Genomic DNA, 21,391 nt, shown 5'->3' on the forward strand with positions numbered 1-21,391 from the left:
ACTGCAGCTTTGAATACCTGGGCTTAAGCAATCCTGTCTCAGCCTCCAGAGTTGCTGGGACCATGGTGCGTGCCAGCATGCCCAGATAATTTTTTTTTTTTTTTTTAATTTTTAGTAGAGACAAGGTTTCACTGTCTTGCCCAAGCTGTTCTCAAACTCCTGTGCTTAAGTGATCCTCCTGTCTTGGCCTCCCAAAGTGCTGGGATTATAGGCGTGAGCCAGCGCCCCAAGCCCAGGCTACTTTAACAGACTACTGTTTTTAAAACCCACAGGTATTGGTTGCTCTGGCATCTGAAGACCTTGCCAAAGGCTGGACCCAGTGGTGAGTGTCCCTGCTGCAGACAGAGAACCCCAGCCTGTAGCTAAAAATGCCTTCTGGGGCCCGGTGGGTAGCGTCCCCCACAGACGGGGCGGAACCCAACGTGCATCTGACAGACTTTTCATACTTGGCCCTGCGTGTGTCACCACCTTCCCTCACTGTCTTTCTCAGGTATGACCTCACGGAAGACGGGACGAGGCCTCAGGCCATGACATAGCCGCACCAGGCGGGAGGGAGGCACCCTCCTCAGCGGAGCACCTCCCCCTCCACCCGGAACACACCCTCTCACAGACGTACCAATGTTATTTTTATAATTTCATGTATTTAGTTATACATACCTTAATAGTTTTATAAAATTGTTGACATTTTAGGCAAATTTGACCAATATTATCGTTAAATTTTGTATGTTGGATTTCCTCTAGGATTTCGCCAGTTCCTACAATGTGCAATAGGGTGGTGATAGCCCTTGTGTCTGTGGACTCTGCTCAGCTGTGTCTGTAGGAGGCGGGTGTGTCTGTGCTTTATTATGGCCTTGTTTATACATCACTCAGTATCCTATGCCATGTAAATAGATTCTATTTTTTATAATCTTTACATGCTGGTTTAAATGCAGAAGAAAATAGATCAAGGAAATATATATTTTCTTCTAAAACTTAATAAATTCTTGTGACAAATAATCATTTTCCTCTTTGCAGCAAAAAGTTCTCAGTGACCTATTTTGTGGTATTTCTTTTTAAAAAGAAAAGCTGAAAGATAAAATGTTAGTATGTTTCTGCCCATTATGAATGATGAAATAAAGTAATCAAAATATTAACATTTTCATAAATATAAGGATGTATTATTGAGAAGTAAGTTGAAGGGCTTATAAAGAAAAATGTTTTATAACTGAGTAATATAAGATATTAAGAGAATTGTCATGGTTCATAAATTATATTGTACTAATCTGAAATTTCCTACATAAAAATGAAATGTCTTGTTTATTTTAATTGCTGTTATAAGTTACTTATGAAACAGTATACAGACACCTTGTTCTTTTCCTAAAATAGAAGAACAGACTTTCAATATTAGCAATTAAGCTACTGCCAAATAGTCATGGGCTTTGGGAATTTTCAGTGTCTTCCCAGCCTGTAGAAAACAGAAAGTGCACATTGTCCTTTTAAAGGTTGTGAGGTAGACTGGGATGCGTCGCTAGGAAATTGCATTAGAAATTGAAAGCTCGATCTCTCATTATTGTCAGGAACACGTAGTGTGACATCACACAGAGGATGTGGGGACTGTGAGCCGATGTGCACCGGCCACCACCAGGGTTGGGGCGCCACAGCTGCGAGCACAGCCCCGGCTGCTCTCAACAGCCACTTCCTAGCTGCCTCACTTTATGCCACGACTAACCTTAATGTTGGGATGGGATGCTGTTACGCAATGTTTATTCTGTTTAGACTATTGAAAGCGTGTTTATGTACTTGAGAGTCCCCCGACCTCCTTCGAGGCGAGGCTCTGCTGCAGTGCCCTAGGCTGTGCACAGTGTCTGTAGAGAAAGAATGCGCATATGTAGATGGTTAAGTGCATATTGTAAGCTCTGTGCTGAAAATGGCTTCTGCAGCCATGAGAACATCTTAAAACTATGTATAAATGTACTGAGGAAAATACAGCTTTGTAGTTGAAATCAGAGCTCTTAGCTTGTTTCATGGAACTATGTAACTTGTGGGTAACTCACATGACCAAGCAAACCAAAGTGCCTGTGGCAGAGGCTGGTGGCTGTCTCCACCTGCCTCTCCCTTCTAGCAGATTGTGATTTTGTTTCGTGTATAACTTACTCTTTGAACCGTGGGTTTACTTATAATGGAGTCTGTAGCTTTACCCCACATTTCATGTAATCATAAGACTAATCTGTCTTCTACATGATGGCATTTGACTGTAAAGCCTCTTTATACACCACTCCCAATGTTAGTGTATAGCGTTATTCGGGAAGCATATGAATACATTTAAAGACACATATGAACCTGTATGCACACAGATTTAACTATGATATTTATGGAAGATAGGTAACAACATTAAATCTAGTTGCTTTCCCATGCTATTAGAGTTTTGAAGGTTTTTAAAAAATTAGGTATGCTGAAAGTCTTCTGTCATAGTCTATAAAGAAGTGCTCATCGAAATTGTAGCAGCCAGTAATTTTTACCAGCATCCCGTCCCTCTGAGCTGTGCAGTCCCGTGTCGTCTGCTCCATGCGTAGTTTCCTTGATGGAATGCTTTGTTTAAGCACTGAGGCAGAGTGGACACAGCTGCAGGTACAAAGCGCAGAGGAAGCGGTGGAGCAGCACCGTGCCTGCCGAGGCAGGGGAGTTGGGAGAGCCGCCTCGGGGCTGGAGGTCCGGAGGGGCTTGCCTCCAGTAGCCATCCCCGTTCTCTTTAAAAGGAAGGAAGGAAGCGGGGTGATTCTGAGGCACCGAAGTACCTCCCAGGCGCTTCGCACTCCAGGATCCCAGTGACGTCAGACACGCTTGAGTTCTGAAAATGTTAATTTTCAGTTTTGATCAGTTTAAGAAAAGGGAATTTTATCTTTTTTACCTTGAGCCAAGCCAGTGAAAGGAAAGTTAATTAACTTAGTAAATTTGAAGTGTAGCTGTCTTAGCTCGTCATGTGGGTTCTTATCCTGTGCCTTAAAGTAGGAAGATGTTTCCAAGTTCATATTAAAATAGAAGCAGCCAGTTGGGTGCAGTGGCTCATGCTGAGCACTTTGAGAGGCCGAGGCAGGCGGATCACCCAAGGGCAGGAGTTCGAGACCACCCAGGCTAATATGGCAAAATCATGTCTCTACTAAAAATACAAAAATTAACTGGGCGTGGTTGTGGGCGCCTGTAATCCCAGCTAGTACTTGGGAGGGTGAGGAGGGAGAATTGCTTGAACCCAGGAGCAGATCGCGCCATTGCACTCCAGCCTGGGCAACAGAGCAAGACTCCATCTCAGTCACTAAGTATATCAATAAGTAAAGTAGAAGCAGCAGCTTTGTCGCCGTGTTCACTTACCGTGGTCGGTAAGAACTCCTTTTTGTCAGCCCTCCTTTTCAGGCACCTAAACCAAATGCAGGCCTGTGTGCAGCTGGGTGGTTACTCTGCGGTTGCCGCCTTTATTCCACCTGCAGCTGGACTCCCCACTGCACATGGAGAGCAATATTGGAGGCGGGGGTAAAACTTGGAGACGGTCCTTTCTGTTCAGCTAATTTCACATGACAGTGCATGTATTTATTCAATAAAACTTTGATGTTGGCTCACTTGTGATTTGTTTTTTGTCTTTTGAAGGGAATGTCCAGTGTGCAGTCAGCTCATGGGAAAGGAGACGTGTCCTGTTTCCATTTGCTCGCCGCACTTGCACTGTCAGAACAGCTGACGTTCTTCCCGTTTCCCGTCTCAGTCTTGACTGTCCTCTGCCTAGCACATTACACTCTGCATGTTGAAAACGGCTCTTCTAAAGGATCGTCATGAGTAGAAAACATAGACTTTAAATGTGATTTTTAACCAGGGCACTGAGAAGTGCAGCGGGGGCTGCTAAGATGTCTGAACATCTGAACACACTGAGGGTGATACTGGAGTATCCCTTACGGGTCCATTTGTTACTGGTAGTTGGGACTGATTCAGTGAGCCCTTGTTTTCCGCCTAGCGGCTCAGCATTGAACACTCTGCACCTCCTTTCTCCTTTGTAGGGCTGTTGGCCCCGCAGGGTCGTGGGGTGTCCCTTATGCTGTGCTGAGGTACAGGATCCGAGAAGTCGAGACAGGACACTGAAGAACTGGAGAAGAGCAGCTGAACTTGTGGGGGCCATGCCACCTATGAGCGGAGGCAGGCGAGGCCCCGGGTGTGCAGAAGTGTCTGTATTTATTAGGTACAAGCAGCGGGCAGGGTTGTGAGTGAGGTCATCATCTATATGTTTAGTGATAGGACATACATAATCATGGGAGTCACAAGCGAGGGGGCCACCCCATTATGTCACCTGGGCAGAGAGGTGGGCCATGAGCAGTAAGGGGCCGTGCCGTGTGCAGTAGTAGAGGGTCGTGTACAGAAAAGGGGTCCACCCTTATTAGGTCACCGAGGCAAGGAGGTGGGCTGTGTGCAGCAGGTGTCATGTGCAACACTTCTTAACTGGGGGCTGGAGACTTCAGAGGGTTTCTAGTGGAAGGATACCGTAAGCCAGTGCAGTGGGAGCTGACAGACTTGTGCTGTTCTCAAGGTATTTATGGGAGGGTGATTTGAGCTAACACAGAAGGGAGAAAAGACTGACAGGGTGTACAGCCGCCGTGACTGCTCACACCAGAGGGGTTCTTCTCCCTCGGTTATTTGCGGGATCTCAGGCCTGAGGCCTCCTTTCCACAGGAACTGGATGCAAGGTACTACAACTCCTCTATCAGAAGGGGAGGCTCTTGCTCCAAGCCTGCCATACAGCGTATGCCCTTTCAGGCAGGGACGCCACCGCCTGGGTCTTTGGTTCTTGTCCTGGTCTGGCTGTTTTCCCATGTACTGCTTCTGTTCTGTGACTGCTCTGGGCATTCCTCCTACTACAGACTACTATATGGTTCTATGGAAGGATTCTGTAAATCAGCACTAAATGTGTTGGTACAGCTCTGACTACATCTATTATATGATTATGTAGAAAGATTATATGGGACTAAGTGTGATTATATATATAAATTAGATATAAGTAATCAGTGGGTTATACTTCAGGCACTGATTGTGCCTGGGGTCTGCACAGTTCTCCTTCCTTGGTGCCCCTGTGGGTGTTACCCACACTGCTCGATCATGGGCCATCTTTCCATGGCCTCTGTAATGCTTTCATCTGTATTTTCCTTGTAAGTTATTGGGCATTTCTGAGGTCTCACTGTCTTCTGCTCGAACCAGACTCAGTATTGGTATAATGCAGATTTTTGTTCTGTTCCCTTTATATTTGTATTTGATGTTTTGATGCCATCACTACTCTGGTTTCCATATGTGTGTCACGGATACAGATGTTCTCTGAGCCCGGGACCCTTCACCCCACTGCTTCCCTGTCCTCTGTGTCACGGAGACCTCAAGGCCCACCCTTTGTCCATCTGTCTGTTTATCATCTGTCTTGGTGCTGGAGCTGAGACCTGGATAGCACGGGCCACCTCCCACCACCTCAGCACATGTGCGGATACCAAGTCCTTGAGCTCTAACTGGAGAGGGTATCCACGTCAGCTGTGTCCCCTCAGTTCAAGCCACCATTACTCTGCCAACAATGTCGACTCCCCATTCTCAGTATTTATCCCCTGCCTGCTCCATTTTCCATACAACAGCCAGGGGAATCTTTCAAACACAAATCTGCACTCATGCTCTACTGTGTTCCATTGCTCAAAACCAAGAGCATTTCCCAACTCCCAAAGCTGAGTGTTTCTGATTCTGGTAGGACCCTCACCCCCATACTTAAACCATGCTGCTTCTGTCAGTTCCACAGAACACACACATGCCCTTCCACACTACACCTCCAGGGATGCTCCTTCCCAGCCAAGCCCCTCCACACCTGCTCCAACCCCTCCAGCCCCTCCACACCTGCTACAACCCCCCCAGCTCCTCCACCCCTGCTCAAACCCTCCCCCCGGCACTTACACTCCAACCCCTCTGACCCCCCTGCACCTCCACACTTGCTCTAACCCCACCAGCACCTCCACCCCTGCTCCTCCCCCAGCACCTCCACACCTGCTCCTCCCCCAGCACCTCTACACCTGCTCCTCCCCCAGCACCTCCACCCCTGCTCCTCCCCCAGCACCTCCACACCTGCTCCTCCCCCAGCACCTCCACACCTGCTCCTCCCCCAGCACCTCTACACCTGCTCCTCCCCCAGCACCTCCACCCCTGCTCCTCCCCCAGCACCTCCACGCCTGCTCCTCCCCCAACACCTCCACACCTGCTCCTCCCCCAGCACCTCCACACCTGCTCCAACCCCCTCCAGCTCCTCCACACCTGCTTCAGCCCCCCCAGCACCTCCACACTTGCTCTAACCCCATCAGCACCTCCACGCCTGCTCCTCCCCCAGCACCTCCACGCCTGCTCCTCCCCCAGCACCTCCACACCTGCTCCTTTGGAAGCTGTAGCTGATATTATTTGATTGGTTAAAATCTTTCAGTATCTCTCCTTCTAAAAACAAAGGACCATGGATACTACAACTCAGTGTGTGTTCTTCCAGAGTTTTAGTTACAATCTTTTTCAATGCAAAAAAGTCATAATCACTTTATAGTGATTGTTAATAATATCTAAGGCATATTATTGGCAATAAGATTGGCAATTTCTGTGCTTGTTTTTATTTCTTGGATTCTATACCTTTCCTTGAGTAGACTTTTCTTCTTTAATAATTCTTTAGTGGGAGTCTCTGTGTACTAGTTCCCTTGGTGTTTTAAGGACTGATAATGTCTTTATTTGCCTTTTTCCTTGAATAATTAGCTGGCTGGTTATTAAATTCTGAGTTGGCAGTTACTTTTCTCCAGCACTTGCCTTCTGGGTATTTACTGTCGATGATTATTGTTTGTAATAATCTTCACACCCAATAATTATTAAATCATTCACACCTCATTAAGCAGTCTGTCTTTTCTGTCTGAAAGGTTTTAGGCTTTTAAAAATAGCTTAATGTTCTACAAGTCCATTGTAACTTACATAGGTATGGATTTATCTTAATTCTTATGATTGCATAGTATATAATATCAATTTTTTTTTTTTTTAACTGAGATGTAGCTTTGCTTTTGTTGCCCAGGTTTGAGTGCTATGGCAAGATCTCTGCTCACGGCAAAGTCTACTTCCCGGGTTCAAGCGATTCTCCTGCCTGAACCTCCTGAGTAGCTGGGATTACAGGTGCCAACCACCATACCCAGCTAATTTTTGTACTTGTAGTAGAGACAGGGTTTCACCATGTTGGCCAGGCTGGTCTTGAACTCCTGGCCTCAAGCGATCTGCCCGCTTTGGCCTCCTTGTAATCCCAGCACCCCTCACTCCCAAAGTGCTGGGATGACAAGTGTTAGCCACCAAGCCTGGCTACTATCAATCTTAAGAAACACAGTTTTTTCTAAATTCTGGAGAATTTTCAGCTGATATTTTATTGTATATTTCTTTTCCAGCGATTCTCCAGTTTACTCATCTAGAACTGCTTACAGAGCATATTGGAAGTTCTAAATTTATTTTCCATGTCTGTTAACCACTCTTGTATATACATATATTCCTTTTTTTAAAAAAATTTCTGTGCTGGGCTCTGGTCAAAATCCTCAGTTGTGAGTTGCAGTTCACTAATTTGTTCTTCCATTTTTCTCCAGTCTAGAGTTTATATCAACTATTAATTGTTAATTTCAACACTATATTTGTGATTTCCAAAATAAGTAATTATGTTTCCTAGCTACCTGTTCCCATTGTATTTTCCCCTTTTTTTTTTTTTTAATTGAGACACAGAGTCTTGCTCTGTCACCCAGGCTGAAATGCAGTGGCGCGATCTTGGCTCATCGCAACCTCCGCCTTCCAGGTTCAAGTGATTCTCCTGCCTCAGCCTCCTGAGTAGCTGGAACTACAGGTGCGTGCCACCATGCCCGGCTAATTTTCTGTATTTTTAGTAGAGACGAGGTTTCACCGTGTTAACCAGCATGGTCTTGATCTTCTGACCTCATGATTCGTCCACCTCGGCCTCCCAAAGTGCTGGGATTACAGGCGTGAGTTACTGCACCCAGCCTATTTTCCTTTATTTTTTTACTTTTTTTTTTTTAAATTTGAAACAGAGTTTCACTCTGTCTCCCAGGCTGGAGTGTAGTGGCACAATTGCAACCACTGCACTCTCTGCCTCCCAGTTCAAGTGATTCTCCTGCCTCAGCCTGCAAAGTAGCTGGCATTATAGGTGCCCAGCACGGCACTCAGCTAATTTTTGTATTTTTAGTAGAGACAGGGTTTCACTGTGTTAGCCAGTCTGGTCTCGAAATTCTGACCTCAAGAGTTCCACCCCAATCGTCCTCCCAAAGTGCCAGGATCACAGGTGTGTGAACCACGGCGCCCGGCCCCTGTTCTCCTTTTACTCTTGTGTTTTTTTTTTTTTTGCCTTTTATGCATGGGTGGTCAGTCCTTTATTTATCTCTTAGAATATCCCAAACATAATTATTTAGATTGTCAGAGAATCCTAGTTCATATTCTGATTGTTCATTATGTTATCTGTCTTCCTTGTTCTATTTGCTCACATGTTTTAATATGGCCGGAAGCCCCGCCCCCTTTTTTTTCTTTTGAGACAGGGTCTTGCTCTGTCACCCAGGCTGGAGTGCAGTGGTGTGATCATAGCACACTTCATTCTCGAACTCTGGGCTCAGATCTTTCTATTTTAGCCTCCAGAATAGCTGGAACCATAGGTGTGTGCCACCATGCCCAGCTAAATTTTTTTTCTTTTAGTAGAGATGGAATCTTACTGTGTTTCCCCGGCTGGTCTTGAACTCCTGGCTTCAAGCAATTCTCCTGCCTCAGCTTCTTAAAGTACTAGGATTACAGGTGTGAGCCACTGCCACCAGTCCTGGAAAGTCCCTTTTGATTAGGAAGTATCTCTCTCTGCCTCTCTCTCTCTCCCTCCCCTGCTCTTTTCTCTCCTCTCTTCCTTCCTCCTTTGTGCTCTCTCTTTCTTCTTTCTCTGCTCATTTCCCACCACCTGTTCCCTCAGCATCTGTGCAAGGGCACACATACCCAATCATTGCCATCCTAGCCCCAGATTCAGATCCAGATCTTTTTTCTTAATTTTCAAATTATTATCAATACATAATAGTTGTAGATATTTATAGGATACATGTAATATTTTGATACTGTGAATGCCAAATATCTGAGACAGGTCTCAGTCAATTTAGTTGTTGTTTTTTGTTTGTTTTGAGACAGAGTCTCACTCTGTCACCAGGCTGGAGTGCAGTGATGCAATCTCAGCTCATTGCAACCTCCGCCTTCTGGGTTCAAGTGATTCTCATGCCTCAGCCTCCCGATGAGCTGGGGCTACAGATGTGCATCACGACACCTGACTAACTTTTGCATTTTTAGTAAAGACAGGGTTTTACCATTTTCCCAGGCTGGTCTTGAACTTCTGGCCTCAAATAATCTACCCACTTCAGCCTCCCAAAATACTGGGATTACACATGTGGGCAACCACGTCCGGCCAGTCTCAGTGAATTTAGAAAGTTTATTTTTCGAAGGTTGAGGATATGTGCCCATGACACGGCCTCAAGAAGTCCTGAGATGTGTGCCCGAGGTGGTCGGGGGTACGGTTTGCTTTTATACATTTTAGGGAGATATGAGACATCAGTATGTGTAATATGTGCTTTGGTTCAGTCCAGTAAGGAAGGACAATGGGAAGTGGGAGCTTCCAGGTTAGAAGCAGATAAAAGACAAAAGATTGCATTCTCCTGAGTCCTTGACCAGCCTTCCACTGAATACACTATTGAGCCTGTTCAGTGAATCTGCATTTTTACATAAACAGTAGGGGAGCAGGAGCAAGGAGATATGCATTTGTGTCGGGAGCCTCAGAGGGATGACTTTGCACGGAATGGGAGGCAGGTGTGTCCTGAGCAGTTCCCGCTTGACTTTTCCCTTTAGCTTAGTGATTTTGGGGCCCCAAGATTGATTTTCCTTTCACGATACAGACAGTGTGTAATAAATCAGGGTAATTGGGGTATCGCCTCCCCAAGCACGTATCGTCTCTGTGGTAGGAACTGTCTCAGTGGACTTGGAGGCTTGTTTTGCCAAGGCTGAGGACACGTCCAGGAAAAGGAGACACAGGCCACCTTAGGGTCTGTGCCCCATGCTTTTTCCACAGAGGAGTCTGAGGTGTGATTGGCTTGTAACACAAAGGATGAATACCTGCAGTGATGGAAAAATAACAGAGGGAGGGTTTGAGGACTTGAATATTTACAGGGGAAAGAACTGGGCAGTGGGAAAGAGGAACATCCAGTGAGCCTTGTCTTTACAGTGAGGAGGGGGTCCATAGGCCGGGTCTCGTGGGAGGTGGAGGGTGAGTTGTCTTTTCTTTGTCCATACCGGTGAAGACAAGCTGGTAATTTACATTGTCAGGTGAGGGAGGCCCCTGGGGAGGCAGGTGGGATTCTACCTTGCCGTTGTCTGCTCGCCAACAAAAGCGGAAAGGCAGTTTTTGCTATTCTGTTCCCAGGCCTCACTTTTCCCTTTGACTGAGTGAGTAAGAGGTCCTGAGAGTTTATTTTCCTTTCACAGAACATTCCAATTTCACTCTTAGTTATTTTGACATACAGAATCAATGATTGTTAACCATAGTCATCCTATAGTGCAACCAAACACGAGCTCTTACTGCTTCTAACTGAATTTTTGCACCCATTAACCATCTCCTAAAGGACATTTCAGACTCCCACTCCTTGGGGATATTTGGGATGTCGGTGGAACAGCCTACGTGTCTAAGCAAAGAGATCTCACGTGGCTGCTGGTCAGGAGTCTGTATCGGGATCCTCCATCTCCCTGGCCCGTGGTCCCTGGAAATGTACATAGGCACCAGGTTGATGAGAGTTACCAGCTTCTCTTCCAGGACAAGCAGGGACAGCCTTGCTGCAGGCTGTGAGCCCAGACCCAGTCTTTGTTCTCCTGGAGGCACTGGAAGGCCTCAGACCCTGGGGAACCACCTTTCTACCGCACTCCTGGTCTCGGGACCCTTCCTCTCCACGTCCCTCCCGTTCCCTTTATGCTCCATGGGCCGCGCGAGGCATTTTTTGTTTTCTCTGTTTGTATCTCACCTGCCATAGCTGTTTGGAGCAGAGGAAGTGAGTGGGTGAAAGAATGCCTTTCCTGTACCAGTGCAGCCAAACATCTCAACACACGTGATATGTGCGAGCACAGAACGGGCTTCCCAAGGTCACCTGTGGAGGTGCTATGGCAGGTAACCGAAGCCTGTTCTCATCTCAAGAGGATCCTTGATTCCACCAGGTGTTGTTACAGTCACTGCTGATACATTGCTGCATTTATTTATTTTAGTTTTTTGAGAGTCTTGCTCTGTCGCCCAGCGGGGAGTGCAGAGGTGCAATCTCAGCTCACTGCAACCTCTGCCTCCTGGGTTCTAGCGATTCTCCTGCCTCAGCCTCCCAAGTAGCCGGGATTACAGTAGGCACACACCACCACGCCTGGCTAATTTTTAGATTTTTAGTAGAACTAGGGTTTCACCGTGTTGGTCAGGCTGGTTTCGAACTCCTGACCTCAAGTGATTTGCCCACCGTGCCCAGCCATCCTGTTGAAGCTTTAAAGCTTGGAGATGCACCAAATTTCATTTGTTTCTGTATAGTATTGGATAATTCTAGTTATTTTAGCTCTGTCTTATTCCAGGTAAGGATCCCGGCTCTTAGAGAAAATGACTTGCCCAAGGTCTCATGGCTGGTGGCTGAGCCAGCACAGCAGGAACTCAGCTGACCCCACCAGCCTGTGCTGTAGACGCAGCAGAATGGCAGTTACCCACAAAGATGTAAGCCAGAAGTACAGCCAAATCTAAATCCAACAAAATAATTGCGATGAAATCATCTTTAATCAGATTAAATGGGTTGATGACACTGTACTTTAGTTACTTTACAAAACTGTATCTCAGTATCACAAAAATATCTGGACCATACCTTAAATTTAATTCTCCCGGCCAGGCGCGGTGGCTCATGCCTGTAATCCTAGCACTTTGGGAGGCCAAGGTAGGTGGATCATCTGAGGTCAGGAGTTCAAGACCAGCCTTGCCATCATGGTGAAACCCCATCTTTAAAAAAAAAATTTAATTCTTCCATAATGGCTAATAATGATAGTTTCTCTATTCCATAAAGAATCATACAGGAAAACAGCCAACAGAATATTGGATAGACAGAATATATGATATAAAATTATAAAAGAGGACAGAGGGCACCTGTGAATTCGGATAAGACAAGACTAATTGCTCGGCCATATACAGTAGATGCTCTTAAAATGTATATTCCTGGAAAAGACTACAAAAGACAAGTTTGTTTTGTTTTGTTTTGTTTTGAGACGGAGTTTCCCTCGTTACCCAGGCTGGAGTGCAATGGCGCGATCTCGGCTCACCGCAACCTCCGCCTCCTGGGTTCAGGCAATTCTCCTGCCTCAGCCTCCTGAGTAGCTGGGATTACAGGCACGCGCCACCATGCCCAGCTGATTTTTTATATTTTTAGTAGGATGGGGTTTCACCATGTTGACCAGGATGGTCTCGATCGCTTGACCTCATGATCTACCCGCCTTGGCCTCCCAAAGTGCTGGGATTAGAGGCTTGAGCCACTGCGCCCGGCCTCTTTTTTTTTTTTTAAGGTTGAGTTTTGCTCCTGTTGCCCAGGCTGGAGTGCGATGGTGCAGTCTCAGCTCAGCACAACTTCCACCTCCCAGGTTCAAGCGATTCTCCTACCTCAGCCTCCCTAGCAGCTGGACTACTGACATGCGCCACCATGCCTGGCTAATTTTGTATTTTTATTTTTATTTCATTTTTAAGATGGGGCTTCACCATGATGGCTAGGCTGGTCTTGAACTCCTGACCTCAGGTGATCCATCCACCTCGGCCTCACAAAGTGCTAGGATTACAGGCGTGAGCCACAGTGCCTGGCCCAATTTTTTATTTTTAGTAGAGACGAGGTTTTCCCACATTGGTCAGGCTAGTCTCAAACTCCTGACCTCAGGTGATCCACCCACCTCGGCTTCCCAAAGTACTGGGATTACAGGCGTGAGCCACTGTACCTGGCCACAAGTCTTACTTGTAAGTAGAGAGAACATTATAAGAGAACATTATAAAAAGGGCACTGATTTCTGACCAAGGGGTCAGTGGCCGAATACTGAATAGAAATCACTAGTTGACATCATCAAATGTACCTGGCGTGTGAGTGAGCACTCTGAAGGACAGCCGTGCTCCAGAACCTCCCTCTCCCTGACCCATACACTGCCCTGTCGTGACCCCGTTTCCTCCTCTGGCTCTGCCGAACGACTCCCTCACCCAGTGGGCACGAATTTCTCTACCTGTCCATTCAATGAGCACCTGCTGCATTCAGGGTGCTGGGGTGCTGTGCTAAGTGCTGGGGAACAATGCACAGTAAGCAATGTCGTACGTAAATACATAATTAGAAGCTCTGAGACAAGTGCTGTGACCCGTCCAGGGCACTCAGAGGCCACGCTGGGGTGGAGGGGGCATTTCTGAGACTGAGGGCTCAGTATCTTGAGGGAAATTACATTTTAGCTGAGATCTGAGAGGCAGGTGAGGTTTATCTAGGGAGGAGAGGAGCAAGTGTGTACCGGGTGGGGCTGCAGAGCTCCTCAGGAGGAGAAGCTGGAGGATCTGTGGGACTTTGCGGTTGTCCAGGGCACTGCAGAGGCCGGGAAGCGGACGGGCCAGGCTGGATCGCGAGGGTCGCCACATTTGCCCGAAACCTGGGAGCGAGTGCTGACAGGCAGCTGGCAAGGGCCCAACAATGGTCAGGCTCACATTTTCCAGGTGCCTCATTTAAGAGAAGGCTGAGGAGCAAGTGGGAAAATAGATGGAAGTGTGTAGGGGTTTTGCAGTTTTAGCTTTAGAGGTGGGTTTCTGATCCATTTTGAGTTCGCTGCTGTTGTATGGCACAAGGTGGGGTCAGATTTTTTTCATATGTGTACTCAGTAGTTTCAGCACCATTAGAACATTCTATTTTCATCAACTAGCTATGACCTGAAAGACCCATGCGCACACCTTTGTTGCAGCACCAGGAGAATAGGTACGAGAGTGCTCCTGGGAGACATTTCTACACCAGGAAAGCCGGCAGGGACTTAGCATCTCACGGCAGGGCCTGCAGACCACATAATCACATGCCATAGACACAGCTCTTCCTTAGCCAGCCCCCGCCCACATGCAGGAAGAGCAGAGCAGGGCAGGCTGGAGCAGAGAGACAAAAGTTAAAATATCTTTCTTCTGCAAATTTGACCAAAATACATGGCTACCTGGACACATTGTTGGGGCCCTCCCAAGTGCCCTACCATCAGCCTTATCAGCTGCACAGTAAATCAGGTTTCATTTCATTCAAACCCTGTGTTAGTGTCAGGATGAGAAGGCACTGAAGCTCACTGTTAAGATGGCCAAGACCTCTGGGTGCCGACAGAGCTCTGAGTCTGTCCTCACGGCCCCTGCTCTGAGCATCCAGTGTGAAGGACACAGCAGGTGAGGGGAGTGTGGAGGGCAGGCCTAGGAAGGCAGGCAGCCAGGGACAGCAGCCGCCCATGGCATGCTGTTGAGAGCCTCCTTGGTGGGGTAGATCATTTTAGTGACATAGACATGTCATTTGCAGCTAGTGTGTGCTTGAGCTAACTTCATTGGTATGCATAGACATACAGTTTGTGCCAAAGGGTTCAGTAATTCTGTAATTCTTTTTTTTTTTTTTTTTTTTTTTTTGAGACGGAGTTTCGCTCTTGTTACCCAGGCTGGAGTGCAATGGCGCGATCTCGGCTCACCGCAACCTCCGCCTCCCGGGTTCAGGCAATTCTCCTGCCTCAGCCTCCCGAGTAGCTGGGATTACAGGCACGTGCCACCATGCCCAGCTAATATTTTGTTTTTTTTTTTGTTGTTGTTGTTTTTTTTGAGACGGAGTTTCGCTCTTGTTACCCAGGCTGGAGTGCAATGGCACGATCTTGGCTCACCGCAACCTCCGCCTCCTGGGTTCAGGCAATTCTGCCTCAGCCTCCTGAGTAGCTGGGATTACAGGCACACGCCACCACGCCCAGCTAATGTTTTGTATTTTTAGTAGAGACGGTGTTTCACCATGTTGACCCGGTGGTCTCCATCTCTTGACCTTGTGATCCACCCACCTCGGCCTCCCAAAGTGCTGGGATTATAGGCGTGAGCCGCCCGGCCTCTGCAACAGCTTCTCATACAGTTTGGCTGTGTCCACACCCAAATCTCATCTTGAATTGTAATCCCCACAATTCCCATAATCCACATGTGTGAAGGGAGAGGCCAGGTGGAGGTAACTAATCATGGGCGTGGTTTCATCTATGTTGTTCTCATGATAGCGGGTTCTCACCACATCTGATGGTTTTATAAGGGGCTCTTTACACTTACTCCTTCCACTTCTTGCTCCTATCGCCTTGTGAAGAAGACTGTGTTTGCTTACCCTTCCATGGTGATGCAGAACTGTGAGTCAATTACACTTCGATCCTTTTTAAATTACCCAGTCCTCGGGTATTTATAGCAATATGAGAACAGACAAATACAGCTTCCCATGTACCCGAGAGACTCCTCCCCTTCTTGGAGCCAGTGGCTCACTCTGGGACCTGTGTGGCCCTGGAGACCCCGCCTTTGGTGTGACAGAGCCCTCATAGCTGCCCTGCACTGTGGGGTTTTGCCCAGGGTGGCTTTGAAATGGTTACTTTAACTAGGATCCCGTGAAGTTCCTAGCTAATGACTTCTTGTTGGTTTAGCTTATTTTCCAAGTTATAATTATCATAGTTATAAATCTTGTATTTTCTTATACAGGCAGGGGAGGGGTTTCTGAGAAGCTGATAAGAATGGTTTCCTGCCGGGCGCGGTGGCTCAAGCCTGTAATCCCAGCACTTTGGGAGGCCGAGGCGGGTGGATCACGAGGTCGAGAGATCGAGACCATCCTGGTCAACATGGTGAAACCCCGTCTCTACTAAAAATACAAAAAATTAGCTGGGCATGGTGGCGCGTGCCTGTAATCCCAGCTACTCAGGAGGCTGAGGCAGAAGAATTGCCTGAACCCAGGAGGCGGAGGTTGCGGTGAGCCGAGATCGCGCCATTGCACTCCAGCCTGGGTAACAAGAGCGAAACTCCGTCTCGAGAAAAAAAAAAAAAAAAAAAAAAAAAAAAAAAAAGAATGGTTTCCTTTGGAGCAGAGGCCCGAGTGTTCAGGGGGGTCGCAGAAGACTCTTCTGTATACCTTCTTCTTGCCATGTGAGTTTGAATCATGAGATTGTGTTACTTGTGCAATTCAAAATAAACTGAAAACCCTTCATACCCTATGCTTGGCTCACTATGAAAGATATATTTTTATCAAAGATATTTTTGCCAAGTTTTATACCCTTTGAGACTTAGTTTTATATTGCCTTGCCATTTGGTTCAACTTTAATTCTATAAACCATTTTCTCATTAACCACATTGTAAGGTTTTTTTGTTTTTGTTTTTGTTTTTGTTTTTTTGAGATGGAGTTTCGCTCTTGTTGCCCAGTTGCCCAGGGTTGAGTGCAGTGGCACGATCTGGGCCCACCGCAACCTCCGCCTGCCAGATTCAAGCGATTCTCCTGCCTCGGTCTCCTGAGCAGCTGGGATTATAGGCATGTGCCACCACGCCTGGCTAATTTTGTATTTTTAGTAGAGACGGGGTTTCTCCATGTTGGTCAGGTTGGTCTTGAACTCCCGACTTCAGGTGATCTGCCCACTTCGGCCTCCCAAAGTGCTGGGATTACAGACGTGAACCACCACACTGAGCCTATTGTAAGGTTTTAAGAACACAGATGATCTCATGACTCATTCATTCATTTATTCAGAAAATATTTTCTTCAAGCATCTAAAATGTGCCAGGCCTTATGTCATGGATGTAGGACCAAGGACGACACAGCCCTTGACGTGGAGGAGCTAAGGAGGCCTGTGGTAGGGAGCTAAGAGATTGCATTACAGTGAGGGTCATGGGGTTTAGAAAATAAACTACTACAGAAGGCAAAGCTTGAGCTCTGTTCTAGAGGCGTGTGGCTTATTTGCTGTCAAAGGCACATTAATGCCCACTGAGTAGTGATGGCAGCAGGAGGCATACATGTTCCTAGGCAGGAAGGGGCAGGTCCCTGGTGAAACTCCACCTTCGAGCCAGGGATGGCCTGAAGCTTGTGGGCCAGGCTGCCAATTGCTGGTGAAGTCCGAGATCCAGAGAGAGAACTTCTTTGATGCCTTTCAGCCAATCAAGTGGTGATTTTTCCAGGCCTGCCCATGGGCCAATCAGCATGCATTTCCTCCTGTCCATGGACCAATCAACATGCACTTCTTCCTTTCTGAGCCCATAAAACCCCCAGACAATCAGACTCAGGACCCTGGTTGGGACTACCTGCCTTTGGGTAGGAGCTACCCGCTTCGAGTCCTCTCTCTGCTGAGAGCTGTTTGGCCAGCTCTTCCTTGCTCACCCGCCAGTTGTCTGCCTAACCTCATTCTTCCTGGATGTGGAACAAGAACTTGGAACCTGCGGAATGGTGGGAGAAAAAGGAGCTGTAATACTTTCTTGGCCAGCTTGTGGAGCTGCACGTGGAGTCAAAGCGGATGTAACACGTTCCTGGCCAGCTCACCAAGCTGCGGGTGGTTACAGCTACCAGACTGAGGGAGTGAAGAAGGGCGAGCCTTCTAGGGACCCAGACCTTGGGATTTCTCAAGCCAGAGCTATAACGGTATCTCTGTTGGTGCTCAATGCCACCCCATGCAACGGGAAACAGCAGTGGGGCCAGGCCAGCCTAGGAGCCATGGACAAGTGGGGCAGCGGGGCCAAAAGAGCTGTAACACAAATGAGGTGTAACACACTGCTCCGGAAACACGACCCCCTGCTCACCATGCTGTGGGTGATGAGAAGGAGAGAAGACCTGTGACCCTTCTGGGAGCCCAGACCTCACAGGCTGTGACACACTGTAATCCCCTTTGGGGCTCTGTGGTTCCTGGCATCTCTGAGCTTTCGGGCACCACCATATTCCCCTTGTCCAGATGCTGGTGCGCACAGTGGAAGCCACTTGTGGTACCTCTTGTCGAGCCACAGCCTCGTATGGAGCCGGCAGCTGTGAGCACTGCACTACACAGACATTTAGGCCTCATAACAACAGGCTCAGTACTTAAGTAGGTCCCATTTGATAGCTGAGGAAACTGAGGCTGTCATCCATGGCCTGTCGAAGGTCACCAGCTAGTGAGCACAGAACCAAGTTAGCCCAGGAGGTGCAGCTTCAGAGCTCATATGCGTAACTTGAGACTTCTTATTCAGAAGCAGAACCACCAGAAACAAACAGATGGCTGATTGGAGGAGAGACAGGCATAAGGAAAGGGGCAGGATTCAGGGGTGGGAGGGGAAGTTGATTTCCGTTTGGGATGCATGTCAGCATCAGCGTGGGAGAAGGCAGTGAGCTGTTGAAAATTCTGGCGTTCAATTTCTATATATATTTATATAAAAAGAAGATTCTGGAGTTCAGAAATAACCGTGTCCTACAAATCCAGATGCAGAGGGTACTGCTCGAAGGTGGCCGTTTGCACCTTGGATGTGAAGGAAATTGCTGAGAAGAATGCAGTGAGAAGGTGGGAGGGGGGCACCAAAATTCAAGGAACTGCAGGGAAGGAGATGTCTAGGTATGGGCGGAGGGGGAGGTCAGCGGTGGCTGCAGCCCGAGGATGAAACAGCTGATGCTAGATGTCGGCCACTTGTTGACAAGTGTCCTGGATTCAGCAGGCTCTGACTGGGTTTCCTCTCCCCACTGCAGCCTGCCTCGCTTCACTGTTGCAAGCTTCCTAGGAAACCAGTCCTCTACCTGCTATAATTTTATATTACTTGTTGAAATGATATTCCAACAGTACTAGAAACATTTTTTATATACTAGGCTAAATAAAACACATTTAAATATTAATGTCACCCATTTATTTTTATTTTTCTAATGTGCTCACTAGAAATTTACGATTGCACTTGTGGCTCCCATGATGTTCCTATTGGGTGGTCCTGTGCTCCCACAGTGGCAGCGGCTTCAATCTTGCCGAGACCTCCGGTTTGAGTTCAGCCAGGAAAACATGCCACACTAGACATCTCAAGCATGAAAGAACATAGCTGCAGGGAACGCCAAGTCCCCACAGAGGGATGCAGAGCACGGTGGTAAAGAGAACCGTTTTCTAAGAATTTGCTTTCAATAAAAATTGGGAACGCCCAGTCAAGTTATTCGCTGACTCAAAGTAAAACATTTGCTAGATCAGTGTGTGATTTTGACATTTAAGTCCAAAGAACTGAATGATACTGCTACTGCTCCCGCACAGCTGGGCGCCTTCCAGGGTCCCAGAGGAGGCCTCTCCCCCTCCACCCCGCGGGCAGCTGACCTGCTGGGGGCCGCACCTGCTGGAGGCGCAACCGCAGAGGAGGCACCTGTTGGGGCCGCAGCTTCCCGAGGGGCGGGGCCCTGCGGGGAAGCGCCTGCCCAGTGCGCATCTGCGGGGCGCGCCGCCCGCTGCTGGTGCAGGCTGCGGACCGCCCGGACAGGTGCCCCTCGGCAGGGAGGGCGGTCACGGGGACCAGGCCGGGGTGGGTCCTCCCGGGGATCCTGACGGGGCCCCGTGGCCTCTCCCGGTCCCGAACCTTCTCTCCTTCCTGTCCCCGTCCCTCCCTTCCTCTCTTTCCTCCGTCCCCTAGAACCGCCCGCTCGCAGCGACGCGCGACCCGCCCCGCCCCGCCCCGCCCCGCCCCGCGCCGCCCTCTCCAGCACCGGACGCGCACGAGCGCGCAGTTTCCGTCGGCGCGCGCACTGTGCACCGGGCCCCCCCACCCCGGCTGTGGCGCCGCGCGTGCGCGTTCCGCTGTGCGCCGCAGGGCACTGGGCTAAGCGGCCGAGGCCGCACCCCAGGGGGCGGGGCATAGACAGGAGGCGGGCCTGCCGGGCGTGTGGGCGGGGCGGGACCTGGGGCGGGGCGGGGCGGGGCCTGAGGCTCGCGGCGCCCAGCTCTCGCGAGAGCGGCGCTTGATGACGACAGTGAGGGCGGGGCGCGTCCGGGGCGCCGGCGGGTGCGTTTGAATCTGGTCCGAGCGCGGGAAACGGCGGTTCCGGGCGCCCAGGTGAGAGCTGCGGTGCGGATCCGGGGTTGGGGTCAGAGCAGGGGCTGGGAGCCCCTCCTGGGCGGGCCGGGGTCCCGGCCTCCGCTGTCCTAAGGAGGGGGCCGGGCAGAGCGCGGGCGGTGCTGCCTCCGATCGGACCGGACGGAACCGGGGGCCCCGGGCCCCCCCTCTGCCGACCGCGGCGACACCCGTTCTTCGTGTCCACGTCAGACGGAAATCCCAGCCCCGCGCGCGGGCACCGCCCTCAGAGAGCGACCCCTCAGCCCCGGGCGTGGGCACTGCCCTCAGAGAGCGACCCCTCAGCCCCGGGCGTGGGCACTGCCCTCAGAGAGCGACCTCTCAGCCCCGGGTGTGGGCACCGCCCTCAGAGAGCGACCCCTCAGCCCCGGGTGTGGGCACTGCCCTCAGAGAGTGACCCCTCAGCCCCGGGTGTGGGCACTGCCCTCAGAGAGTGACCCCTCAGCCCCGGGTGTGGGCACTGCCCTCAGAGAGCGACCCCTCAGCCCCGGGTGTGGGCACTGCCCTCAGAGAGCGACCTCTCAGCCCCGGGTGTGGGCACCGCCCTCAGAGAGCGACCCCTCAGCCCCGGGTGTGGGCACTGCCCTCAGAGAGCGACCCCTCAGCCCCGGGCGTGGGCACTGCCCTCAGAGAGCGACCCCTCAGCCCCGGGTGTGGGCACTGCCCTCAGAGAGCGACCCCTCAGCCCCGAGCATGGGCACTGCCCTCAGAGAGCGACCCCTCAGCCCCGGGCGTGGGCACTGCCCTCAGAGAGCGACCCCTCAGCCCCGGGTGTGGGCACTGCCCTCAGAGAGCGACCCCTCAGCCCCGGGTGTGGGCACTGCCCTCAGAGAGCGACCCCTCAGCCCCGAGCATGGGCACTGCCCTCAGAGAGCGACCCTTCAGCCCCGGGTGTGGGCACTGCCCTCAGAGAGCGACCTCTCAGCCCCGGGCATGGGCACTGCCCTCAGAGAGCGACCCCTCAGCCCCGGGCATGGGCACTGCCCTCAGAGAGCGACCCCTCAGCCCCGGGCATGGGCACTGCCCTCAGAGAGCGACCCCTCAGCCCCGGGCGTGGGCACTGCCCTCAGAGAGCGACCCCTCAGCCCCGGGTGTGGGCACCGCCCTCAGAGAGCGACCCCTCAGCCCCGGGTGTGGGCACTGCCCTCAGAGAGCGACCCCTCAGCCCCGGGCGTGGGCACTGCCCTCAGAGAGCGACCCCTCAGCCCCGGGTGTGGGCACCGCCCTCAGAGAGCGACCCCTCAGCCCTGGATATGGGCA

The 21,391-nt window shown here is 50.0% G+C and overlaps 2 protein-coding genes across 5 annotated transcripts in view; both read left to right on the plus strand.

Moving 5' to 3' along the window:
* ESYT2 (extended synaptotagmin 2) overlaps positions 1-3,590 on the plus strand; it is a 106,093-nt gene extending 102,503 nt beyond the window's left edge. For all 4 annotated transcript variants that reach the window (XM_039472752.2, XM_039472753.2, XM_074378837.1 and 1 more), the window contains 2 exons: positions 273-322; positions 491-3,590. In XM_039472752.2, coding sequence (XP_039328686.2) covers positions 273-322; positions 491-536 — 96 coding nt within the window. In that variant the 3' untranslated portion in view covers positions 537-3,590. The remainder of the gene's footprint in view (positions 1-272; positions 323-490) is intronic.
* Positions 3,591-20,028: 16,438 nt separating this feature from the next.
* Positions 20,029-21,391, plus strand: part of NCAPG2 (non-SMC condensin II complex subunit G2) — a 90,392-nt gene continuing 89,029 nt past the window's right edge. The window contains exon 1 of the mRNA XM_039473001.2: positions 20,029-20,113. The gene's annotated coding sequence lies outside the window, so the exon portion shown is untranslated. The remainder of the gene's footprint in view (positions 20,114-21,391) is intronic.

Source organism: Saimiri boliviensis, chromosome 10 (assembly GCF_048565385.1).
Source record: "Saimiri boliviensis isolate mSaiBol1 chromosome 10, mSaiBol1.pri, whole genome shotgun sequence".
NCBI classification, from domain to species: Eukaryota; Metazoa; Chordata; class Mammalia; order Primates; family Cebidae; genus Saimiri; species Saimiri boliviensis.